Below are 12,841 nucleotides of genomic sequence, written 5' to 3'. Positions count from 1 at the left end.
TGAATTTACTGCTTGGACTGCCCTGTCAGTACTATGTTTTTTCTAGCTACATCATATTCATCCCCCTGGTGCCTGTGTCCTCTCCCTATCTTTTGCTTTTTAATGCATGGAATTTAGACAAAAAGGCAACCATGTAAAAACACTTTTTATTATAAAGCAAAAGGGTTGGGGTTTGCTCCCCTTCTGAGAGGGGTTTATTGGCTCATTCATGACATGATGATTTTCTTTCTTTTTTAAAAACACCACCACAATATGCTGATTAATGTACCCGATCCTCTTTTTAATTTCCCAGAAACGTCAACGAATGTCACTCTTTACAAAACTGACACGTGAGCCGAACGTTAATTCATTCTTCTTTATTTTTTATTCCAGTATTCTCAAATGAGGGATGAAGTGTTCAAATCAAACTTGGTGTGTGCATTCATTGTCCTTGTATTTATCACCGCAATCCAAAGTTTACTTCCTTCTACAAGGTAAATACAAAGAGACCTCATTACAATTCTAAAAGGCATTACGGGGAAAGCACAGGATTAGGGCCAGTGTTTTCCGACAATGAAAACAGAATAAGTTTGGATTTTCAAAGCTGTATATTTTCAGAAATTTTGGAAATGCAGGATATTAATACAAAAATACAAGTATCGACAAACATGAGCAATATATAATCCTTTACAGCACAAAAATGTGGGGCACTGAGGGCTAGAGCCAGCTGTGCAGGGGAGGTGAGCAGGGTAGAAGCAAGGTGGATGCTTTCGAGAGCAGATACGAGTGCCATCCACTCTGCAGCCTGGCAAGGGAGCCCGACACCCCCCTACCAAGTCCTCTGCCCGCCCTGGGGAAACTCCGCCACAGTTTTGCTGAGCCCAGGCCCTTGTGAGACGAGGAGAAGATATCAGCGAGTCTCAATAGCCAGCCTCTGCCCTGTGCCCTCAGGATGAGTCTGGTGTCACCGGGCAGAAATCAGGGGCGAGGGATGTGACCCTGTGTGCCCCGCCCACCCTCTGAACAGCGATTCTGGAAGTTCAGAGTAAGTCTGGAAATGAAGTGTCATTTCAGAAGAAAACATGGTAATAGCAGCAATTTCACGGAAAACACTGGCCTTACCCAGGATGATACTATTTCTAGAATTTCCTTCATTTATGTAACATAAATCAAGCAACTTGATTCTAAAGTTCCTAAGAAAAGTTTGGAAATATTAATGTATGTTTTTTTTCTTGTAACATAATTTTAAAACGTGCTGTCTTCGAGACCTAGCACCACTCCTGTCTTCTCACTATGACGGAGAGAATTGAAATCCACAAGGCCTGCTGTGTCTGTATCAGTTTTAAGTGGAACGTACCATTGAAATGAATGGGGAGTTTGACTTTAAAAAATTAGCATAATATGGCCTCATGTTTCTACAGATAATCTAAAAAGTGCTCATGCTGAATGGGTACAATTTCTTATTAGTAAATAATTATTGGTAGGTTAGTAACTGGTTAAAAAGTGCTTTTGTTTCAGCATTCCATCACAGCACATAAGTATGTCTTAGTAAGTTGCGTAATTATACTTTATAAATGGTATGATGTGATGTATAATTATCCTGACAGGAACCATCTTATACTGTTAAGAATGATGGAGTAAATAACCTAGTAGGTCTTTTCCTGCTCTGATTTTTCTGGGCTTCATGGAGCACTGAATGCTCTTAACTCCCGCTGAAGTCAATAGGAGTTGCGGATGATCAGTAACTTGAATGACTAGGCCATCTGTATTGCATGATGGAACTTCATGTAACATAACCAAATGTGTCAGACTCTCATTTTTGTCCAGCATCTCCTGCCATTGAATGCAGCATTTTTCTAAGCATTGTGCACCCATTTGTCTATCTACATGCCACAGCCAGGTTGAGCATCTACTGCTCTACAATACAAAACCCCTAGGATTTTAACTTCCCCAAAAGTCACACAGCTCAGTCTCCTATGAGGTGAATGGTGCTGCTACTACAGAACCGGATGCACATAGCACGTAATTCTCAGACAGCTGCTAGCCACACAAATGAACTTGACCACCTGTAGGATAACTTTGAAACCATAGCAACCTTACAAGCGCTAAGGACTTAAACTGATTTGTGCTTTTAATAAGTATTAAAAGTACCTGTAGCCTAGGACAAGTGCTTTTTAATTCATTTATCAGTGAAAATTTTTAAAAATACATGATCTTAAGCGTGCCTTTATATTATGGTGATGGGCACATTATAAATATGTGTATAGTAATTTGCCTAAACTCCCACAAAATTTAGAATTCTAACGGATCAAAAACACCCCTTATTTTTTTATTTTACAGGAATCACAAACCCAACCACCAATGGTTTGCAAAATGTCCCCCCTTTCGCTCATTTTGACCAGTTTATAATCTCCAGTTTCTTATCTTCAGTTCTTTAGAAATAATCTACTCTGAGTATCGTAAAGCGAGGTGGATATTGGGAACATGAGATGTTCTACGCACTGAGTCCCAGGGCACCCGTGAATGTAACAGGGCATTTCCCAGCTCTGATATTTAGCTTGTTGGTGCTTCTGATGTACTGCATTGCTGCCAATGGTATTGCAAAATCTGTTGGTGTTTTTTAAAGTCCTTCTTCTTCCAATACATTAATCTACCATGTCTAGACTGCTTGATTTTCTCCTGGTTGCTCGTATGCAATAGGATTGACAGAGCTTGTTTATGGAGCCTACTTTTCATAGGAGATTTTTGCTCCTTAATCACTTCTGCCACAGTAACAAAATATGATATGCTGTCTGGTTGCATGGATTCCTTTCTGCTAATACTCACAACCCAATCCAGTGCCATATATGACATAGTCTTCTTCCCTGCAGCTTTTTTGCTTTCCCTCTGGTTTCTCTTCTTACTCAGTACTGTGCCACAGGGCAAGTTTCTGCTCTCAGGAGTTGAAAGATCCCTCTCAAAGTTAATGAAGATGGATGTTTACTTATACCACTTTTGCTTATTTGTAAAGTCCGTATATTTTGTTTTGAAAACAAAATCTGATTCTTTACGAAGCATACAAAATAATAGTACTATTTGCTAAATAATCATGTACAACCCTGCAATAACAAGTAGGTCTGTTAGAACAAGAGAGAGGAAAATATTTAGGTGAGGAAACAGATCTGGGCGTTGTATTTCTAGCACAGCATTTCAGCCCATGCTGAACTTTAAGCATGTAAGTAATCTCATCGTGTTCAGCAAAACACTTCACGTTTTTGACTTCAGCGGGATTTAGGCACATGCTTAAGTGGTGTGTTGAATGTGGAATAGGATTGCAGGCATGCTTAAAGTTGAGTAACTGCGTAAAGGTATTGCTAAGCTGGAGCTCTGGTGAATTATTGGAAATAAGTGAAGGGAAGCATTATTTAAATGATAATGAGAAATACTTTACTCAGCATCTTTACTAACACTCTCAGATATGCTGTATGCACTCATGATAGAGAAGGAAAGTCTTTGTTCCATTCTCATATCTGGTGTGTACGGAAGCATTGGCAATCACCTTCGGCACCCCCTTGTGGCAAAACTGGATGACAGAGCAAGCCTGCCTCAGTTTCCCTCCTCTGCTGGACCCCTTGCTATCTCGCCCGCTTATTGGTCCTTCATCATGACCTCAGCCCTTTGGCTGAGTCATTGGTAGTCCTTTCTCCTTTCAGGGTGCTGAAGAGTCCAATATCTCAGGAGGCCAGTTGCCCTAGATGAGGGAGTATAGTCCCTAGCCTCTTTGAATGTGACCTGTTGGCTCAAGGCCTTAATGAACTCTCCTGTTGGGTTAGTAGGGGAACCCAGACTTCCAGCCTCTGGGTTCCAAGCCAGGAACTCTGTATAAGGTGGTTGGTGCCAATTTCTCCCAACCCTTTACAGTTTCCCTGTCCTGCTTCCTACCATGCTCCTCCTACTGACCATTCCTCTGGTTCACAACCTACGGTCCTCTTCTCCAGAGGATTTCCTGTATGGCTTCTCCCTGGTCTGTTACTGAGAGCCCCTGCTCTCAGCGATTCCACTGGGCGAAACTCCAGAACATCCTTATGGTTTCCCTCCTGAAAGCAGGAGTCCTCAACCCCCGTTCTCTTTCTGGAGTTGGGGTTGTGGTTTAGGTGGATAATAACTCCCTCTTTTGGACAGGAGTTCCCTCAGTCCACTTTCTGGAACTGTGCTTGTCATTTAGGCCAGCTCCTCCGCTTTAGCTTGGAGATCTCAACAAACCTTGGGGGCAGTGAGTTCTTGAGAGTGTTTTTTTGTTTGCTGGCTTGTTTTCCATTTGTTTTTCAGTTTGCAAAGTCTAGTAGGGGGCAGTGTGTTGTGAAAGAAGCTGAATCTTTCATTACAGCTGAACCTTGATTAAGGGGCAAGGCTTCCTGGCATCAAGCCTATAAAGGCAGCTAACTCACCAGCCAGCATCACAGAAGCCAGCAAACTGAGCTGAAAACAGGGAAGTTTGGGGGAACGTGGGTGTGGTGTGGGTGGCTTTTTTCCTTTTTGACAGGAGTTAAGGAGGGAAGGTTATGAGAGATACAAAGACCCAATGAATGGAAGAGGTAGAGAAGATGACCAGATGTGGAAGCTGCGGGATGAATATTCTGGAGAGGATACCTGAAAGGTGTTTCATTTCTATGAAGTGCTGCCTGATAGATCTGATGGAAGAGAAGACCCGAGGTTTGGAGATACAGCTAGAAATTCTGGTTGAATTTAGAAGGGGATTTGAGTGAGTGATGGAAGAAGGAGAAAGGAGGCTGAGGAGAAAACTCAAGACTTGCAGATGCAAACTGGACAAGAGTACTGTGAGGGTAGACTTCTGTCAGCAACTGAGTCATGGGCTGTTTTGCCTAGTGGTTGGAGCAAGACCCTACCAGTTGGAGCTGAATCCAGATGGGGAGGATGCAGTCAAGTATCATAGCTGGGAGTCAGAGACAAAAGCCTAATCTGAAGGGTTAACTAGAATCAGAGTTGGAAGGTGTAGCAGAAGTTTTAGCTGGGGGTCAGAAACCAAATCCGAAACCAAAGGGTTAACTGGAGTTGCAGTAAGAAGGTGGCATTGAGTGTCTGAGCTGGGAGTTAGAAGTCAGGAAGGAGCTGAGGATTGGAGCAGGAGCAGGGACAGGCTGGAGCAGGAGTGGAAGCAAGACTAGAGATAGTGGAGGCAGGTACAGGACCAAGCACAGTTGCAGGCGAGGAATGCATTGAGCAGCCATTGGACTGCTGCTGTTATTGAGCTTAAATACCAGCCTGCTGACTCCTTCAACCAGTCAGGTGGGACAGTCAATGAGACAGCTTCTATCAGGGCCAGCTCTGCTCATTGGATTGCTAGGAGACTGGCCCTACTGCACATTAAGACCCTGACAACTTCTGGATGAAGAAAGTGAGGAATAGAGGGACCTGAGGAACAGGTTTGCTGAGTTGGAAAATGAAGGGGTGCAGCAGGCAGTAAAGGAAGGTGGGAGGGCAAGAAAGAAGAGAAGAGCAGTTAGTCCTACAAGAAGAAGGAAAGAGATAATACAGATAATGCAGAGTTTGAAGCCCCAGGAGGCTAGAGGATGATGCACAGAAGATTGAAAGTGAGAACAAAAGACAAGAAAACTTGCAGCCAGAAAATAACAGAAGGGGGAAGGCCGGAGAATCACACCAACAACAGGAAGAGGTAGTTTCTACGTGACTGGGGACTCCTTGCTAAGAACAGACAGGTCTGTTACCAGAGCTGATCCGGTGAACAGACAGGGGTGCTGTCTGCCAGGAGCTAAGACACAGGATGTGGGCCTAAGGCCAAAGAGGATTCTCATGGGAGTGGGAAGGAATCGACTGACTGTCCTTCATGTGAGAGCAAATGATACAGTTCGATTCTCACTGAAACACATCAAGGAAGACTACGCCAGGCTGGGGAAGACACTTAAAAAAATGGAGACTCCGGTGATCTTCAGAGGGATTCTATGGGTCCCTAGAGGAGGAGAGTGAAGGTGAGCCAAGATTATGATGATCAACATATGGCTCAAGCAGTGGTGCTATAATGAGGTTTTCAGGATGTCTGACCACTGGGCGGCATTCCTGGACAGAGGACTGAGATGGACTCCACCTGAGGAGGAAGGGTAATAGACTTCTTGGATGGCAAAACTAATTAAAAGAGCTTTAAACTAGGAATTCTGGGGAGATGATTGGGAGATGCTCCTGTAACCTCCATGCCTGATTCTAAAATTGAGTGGGAGGAAATTCAAGTAAAAGAGGATACAGTAAGGAAGAAAGGAACAAGAGGGCAGGAGAATGGACAACAAGTGGAAAGATAGTACCAGTACCACTGACAGTAACAGCAGGTAGGTGATACTAGCAGTAAAATGACTGTACCTAATCTAGTGAGGAATCTAGGCAAAGCCAAACAGAAAAAAACCTGAGATGTCTATGCACCAATTCAAGGAGCTGGAGTAACAAAATGTAGGAACTAGAACTACTGGTGCAGGAAGTGAAACCAGATATTATAGGGATAACCAAAACGTGGTGGACTAGTAGTCGTGACTGGTATACAGATATTGCAGGGCATATGCTGTTCAGAAAAGACGGAAATAAAGGGAAAGGTGGTGGAGTAGCATTGTATATTAATGACAAGATAGACTATAAAGAAATTAGAAGTGATGGAATGGATAAAACAGAGTGAACTGTCAGTCCAGAGGGAGGTTATGAGTGAAGTTCCTCAAGGATTGGTCTTGGGACCAATCTTTTTCAACATTTTCATTAATGACCATGACACCAAAAGTGGGAGCCTGTTAATAAATGCCAATACAGAGGTAGACTGGAATATCATACAAGAAGATATGGATGACCTTGAAAACTGAAGTAATAGAAATGGGATGAAAGTTAATAGTGCGAAGTGCAAGGTCATGCACTTAGGGTCTAACAATAAGAATTCTTGCTATACGCTTGGAATTTATCAGTTGGAATCAACAATGGGGGAGAAAGAATTGGATGTATTGGTTGATCACAGGATGACTGTGAGCCACCAATGTGATGCAGCCATGAAAAAGGCTAACTTCAGTCTCAGAATGAATCAGATTTTTTTAGCCTGGCAGCTCAAGCCCCACGAGTCTGAATCAGTTGACCCGGACTCTGAGACTCAGTGTCATGGGTCTTTTTTGCTGTGTAGGCATAACCTTATGTTTGGTCTGGTATCTTGATGCCTGATCATACTCCCATTAAAGTTAAAGGAAAGACTCCAATTGACTTCATTAGGAGTTGGAGCATGCTAGGTCCCTGGGGAATCGATAGAGTACACCCCAGAGACACCATGTGTTTCCCTACAGATGACATATTACTCATTTTCAGGCTGATATAGGACTGGAATGGTGGAGCTCCAAAGGGGATCTCAGTCAGTTTCTCTTGGACAGAAAGGATCTCACTGCTGCATAATGCATGTGAGTGTGGGTGTAGCCTGGGATTAATGTAGTGTTCTCTGGAGTTGGGTCCTGGATAACCTGAGAACAATATTTTATTGCCAGGATTTTTCCCCCAGGCTCTGAGACTCTGTCACAGGCCGTTTTTTGCACAAAGCTGAACCATTCAAATATTTACCTAGACCACCATCTAAATGCATGTTACTTGCTCAGCTGACCTGTATGTTCTGTTATGTAAACTCCTAGTCAGACACTCTTATCTAGTTTTAAAAGGTCTTTTTTTTCACCTGATATGCACTTTACAATGGACTTAATGAACTCTGGAGACCGAACTACTTTCCATCCTCAGTGGTGGTCCCCCCATGTCAGGGATGAGTACATGTGTGTGGCACTGTAGCAAAAGCTGCACGGCTGGTGCTCTGTGGATAAATAGATGTCTTCAATCTCGAGCATCTCTCTCTCTCTTCCTGGTGTTTGGGCCATTCGCCTATCCAGGCAGAGTATCTCTGGGCAGCATCTACTGATTCCTTGGACTCCTGCTTGGAGCAGTGGGTATTATCCAGGTTCTCTGCTCAGTGTCCACCTCTGAATTCCTCATTTTGACCCTACAGTTCATACATCGTCTCTGTTTTCTCAGTTTTTGTCTCCCACAATCTGTTGATTTCTGGGTTCTGCGGCTTTTCCCTCACTTGGCTGTTGTTTTTGTGAACTCCACTCACTAGTTCCTAGTTATCAAATAGGCTAGTACCTATCTCCTTCACTAAGTTCACATAAAATATTCCAGTGCAGGGGAAAATAGGTGTTTAGAATGGAAACACCGGCATGAGAATAAAAATAGTAGTGACCATTATTCACAGATCTAAGTAATAATAATAATAATCACAATTAATAATATGCCATAATAAAAACCACCAGAAAGGCTGTCAGGCAAAGTAACTCTGTTGTTAGTCTTATTTCAGTTCACTAGATCAGAACTTTTTTCCAGAAATCATCCAATCATCCAAAACAGTTTGTAAAATAACTTTCCCATATCAAAAGCTACCCTCTTGCTTGCTTATGTTGAGGGTCACTGCAAATAATCACTATTGACCAAAAGTTATTAAATTGTAACAAAGCATAGTTAGCTGTCTAGGCACATTTCATCAGAAGTATCTTTATTTTTATTGTCCGTAACACCTCTATTTTATGAAATCCTATTCTTTCTGAGAATCCCAACTGCTACCTGCACTAAAGTAAATTATTCTGAAATAGTTGCCTGCCAGTTCAAAGTCTTACACCATGTTTACACTTCAGAGATTATCGCATGAATGTTAATAGAAGGTGTCAGACCAGGATGAATAATGTTGTAAGCTGTGCATTATTTCATCCTATCTAAGTAAAACAATTGTCCCATAAATACCATTTTTCAGAATGATTAAAACTGCATCAGAAATAGTACAAATAGCAAATTTAAGACTCAATTGAATGTAACTAGTGTATAATATCTCCTTATCAGCAAACTCTAGCTAAATTACTACATTGAAAATGAAAATATTTTTATAAAAGGTAAATGGATAGTAAATATAAGTTAACGTTAATAATAGACATGATTAAGGTTCTCTGCTTGGCTCTATTTCATTTTGGGTACGTGTAGCGTGCTTATTATTTACATCTATTTCTGCTGTTGATTATTTGCTCACCCTGGTCTAATGTCCTTAGGTTTTTTCACAGCATACATTTCCTTTTGAATATCAGCAAGCATTTTAGTTTAGTCTGTTTTCCAGGACACTTCTCATTCTCAACATGCCAAGGCCCTAGTTAAGAAGTACGTACTTTTCTTACATAGATATCGCCATTTATTTACGGGCTATTATGTAAAAATATTTTTAACTATTCAAGGCACCTGTAAGCAGGGCCAGCACTAAGCTATTTCAGGGCCCCATGAAGAGTTTTAGGTTTCAGGCCTGTTCCAGCTCCCTCCTCATATGCTTTTCTTACATCAGCACAACTGGGCTGCCTCCTATCTGCAAATCCTCCACCTCCTAGTCTAGGGTGAATTCCCCCTTAGCCACTTTGTAATTGCAAAAGACCCAAACCACAAATCGGAGTTTGCAATTCAGAACTTTCTCTGTATAGGCCACATCTGAACACCAAATCCAAACACCCCCAAATCTGGGAAATTTCATTTTGGGTACGTGTAGCGTGCTTATTATTTACATCTATTTCTGCTGTTGATTATTTGCTCACCCTGGTCTAATGTCCTTAGGTTTTTTGGATTTGGATTTAATGCCCCCAAGTGAAGGAGTCTGCAGATGAGAGGTGGAGGGTGGCTTCACTTAAACAGCTGACAAAGAGCAAGTGTAAAGTTAAGCTATTGCCTCCCACACGACCCCCTTCTATGCAACCTTAACACTGCCCTCTTTGAGCAATGCCCAAACCTGACCCTGGTGACATGGTAGCAACCATAGTACCCCTCCATATACTGAGCACAGAGCAGGACAGGGTTCATGAGCACTGCAATGGAAACTGTCACAACCTTCTCTTCAATAAGGCAAAAGTCACATTTAGGACAGGCTTAGCGACCACGCTGTAACTACACCTGACCTACACTCGGCCACTTCACTTACTCCACACAAATTCCCCCAGACTGTGTTACTTCACTCTTGCCCTAAGGTTTCTCTCTGGGATGTTACCTTCACTTAGGGTGGCCAAGTTTCCGGTTTTCGACTGGAAAGTCCAGTCAAAAAGGGGACCTGATGGTGTCCAGTCAGTTCTACTGAGCAGACACCCAAAGCCCAGTTACTGCAGGGGGGAAGAGGGGAGGCGCCAAGTCATCACCTGGGCCAGCCCCTACTCAGCCAGGGCCACCTCCTACCTGCATGGGGCAGCAGAGTCCCTCATGACCCACACAGGGAGGGAGGAGAGGGGAGAAGCAGTGAGCAAGGGAGGAAGGGGGAAAGAGGAGCGAATGGGGGTGGGGTATTAGCTGGAATATAATTACACAAATATCTAGTGCCTAGTACACTAGCAACAAATTTGCCAAGTTCACATACTGGACAGTGAACTTGCATCTGCTTTAATACATGGCCTGACTTTGCTTCAGATCTCAGATTTTGCCCCAGGCCCAGCGCTCCAAGCCCTCTGTACTACAGGAGGCTTTCCCCTAATGGAATTACTGGCGTGTCAGAGGTTTATATTTAGCCACACTCCATGTTGTGAAAGGGCATGAGGCAGCAACAGGCAACCTTAGTTCTGTGTTAATGAAGATTTTTGGCCATCAATACCAGTTTAACTCCACTGATTTCAATGCAGTTTCACCTGATTTACACAGGTTTCATTGAGATAACAATCTAGCCCAAAGAGTGAAAAAGATAAAGGAAGACAGAAATTGGTACTAATATGGCATATAGACTCTAAGAACTTGATCCTGGCATTTTGGCCCAGATTCAGCAAAACACTTTAGCACCTGCTTAACTGTAAGCATATGAGCAGTCCCATTAATTTCAAGTCCCATACCTAAGCCAGAGAAACTAAACAATTCAGAAGAAGGTATCCAAAATTGAACTGGAAAGGAGCTATAGGTCTTTATGCATGTGAGTATAACAATATTTATTATATCACAGGCTGTGGGGTGGGGTGTGTATGTGGCAGTACTTGATTAAGGACCAGACTAGAGAGCAATACATGCAGCATATGCCAGAGGGCACTTTTTAGTTAACCTTGCTCTACTAAATCCAATGTAAGGATCACTGAGCACAGTTTCATGTACTCTGTATTTTGAAGAGCTTCTATGAAAACAAGTGATTGATTATTATGATTGTTAAAATTCCATATGGTGTTTAACTGCTATGGTCTTGGGCATAATATTAAAATGTAGATACAGAGAACAAGGTAAGTCTTACCTTTCTGTCAATGCTGTGGCCTGTGTTATGCAGAAAGTCAGACTAGATGATCACAATGGTCCCTTCTCACCTTAAAATCTACCACGCTATAAGTGCTAGATTTTTAAGACACCGGTGCATAGCTCTATATGCAAAAGAACATTGTTTTAAACTGTCTACAGCTAAACCAGCCTAGTTGTATAACTACCAGCTTATACAAGAATAGAGCTGGGATCCTAGAGCATGAGTAGATTGGCTTTGAAAGCATCTTGAAAGAGAAGCACTGAGGCCTGAAAAGAAGGATATTTCTACCACTCGAACACCCAGTGCGTAGAGAGATGTCGGTAGTAATTTCAGTGGAATGTTGCCTTGACAGCAGTTGCTTAGCAAGCGGGGATAATAAAATAAGTGAAGTAATGGTCAGCCATATGGAATATAAACAATTCTTTGTATTCATTGGGATGTCCACAGCATATATGATGTTTCTTGGGGCTAATTGTACCAGTCATTAGAACAACTGATTTTAAGAGAAAAAAACGATGGAAAAAGAAGGGAAAATGTGTTGTGATCTAACTAGTATTTATTTCCTAATGCTAACTAGCAGTTTACTAGTCTGTTTTTTTAATACTAAGTGGTATTGTTTTAATATTTTGTCGGGTTTTCTATTTTTTCCCCTGCAGGATGATGCCAATGGTCATTCAGTTTTCCATTCTGATTATGCTGCACTCCACTCTTGTTCTAATCACCACTGCAGAGGATTATAAATGTTTACCCCTAGTGCTACGGAAAACTTGCTGCTGGATTAATGAGACCTATTTGGCCAGGAATGTGATCATTTTTGCATCCATTATGATTAACTTTCTGGGAGCCATCATAAATATTGTAAGCATCAGAGGGACTAAGGGAGGGTGGTACATGTATACCGGAAAAGCTTTTTTATGAATTATTAAATCATATCATTCTTCCTGTTATTCTTCTTGCTAACTAATGTGGTAATGAGCCACCCATTATTTAAATATAAAAGACAAAGCTGAAGCGCTTCAGGAAATTCAATCAGTTGTTTAAAATATGGTTTTCTAAAATGCATAATTATTTCTCCCTTATGAGGATTATCTATTTTAAAATCCCGTCTGCTGCTTTCTGCTCAACATGTCCCGTGCTTTGCAAACCATTTATGGTCTACTGCTGTGATGATGTGGTTTCTTAAGAACTAATATTCCAAATAATGATCACAAATAAAAGGTAACAGGATTCTCATCTGTTGCAACTCTGTTGCAAATTAGATTTCTAAGCAATGTTATTGACTGATAACGTAAGAAAACACCATTGCATTACCAGTGGAAGAATGGATCAAATGTGGGATAGTCCAGTGGTTCGAGTAAGAGACAAGAAGCCAGGAGACCTAGTTTCAGTTCCTAACTTGGCTATTTATTCAATGTGTGACCTTTGGTGAGTCACTTAGCTTATCTCTCTGTCAGTGTACCCATCTGTAAAGTAAGCAATCAATGTTTGTAAAGCATTTGTGCTTAGATACTAAGTGTTAGTGCTTTGATTGTGTGGTGACGAGCCCTGTAGAAAAGGGCCCTGTGTAAC

General features: G+C 41.9%; 1 protein-coding gene across 2 annotated transcripts in view; it reads left to right on the top strand.

Moving 5' to 3' along the window:
* The window catches only part of ADCY8 (adenylate cyclase 8), a 179,006-nt gene that overhangs the window by 130,882 nt on the left and 35,283 nt on the right, over positions 1-12,841 (top strand). For both annotated transcript variants that reach the window (XM_065586151.1, XM_065586150.1), the window contains 2 exons: positions 373-473; positions 11,929-12,130. In XM_065586151.1, the coding sequence (XP_065442223.1) occupies positions 373-473; positions 11,929-12,130 (303 nt within the window). The remainder of the gene's footprint in view (positions 1-372; positions 474-11,928; positions 12,131-12,841) is intronic.

Source organism: Chrysemys picta, chromosome 2, assembly GCF_011386835.1.
Source record: "Chrysemys picta bellii isolate R12L10 chromosome 2, ASM1138683v2, whole genome shotgun sequence".
In the NCBI taxonomy this organism is placed as follows: Eukaryota; Metazoa; Chordata; order Testudines; family Emydidae; genus Chrysemys; species Chrysemys picta.
This window is presented reverse-complemented; position numbering and strand designations above follow the sequence as displayed.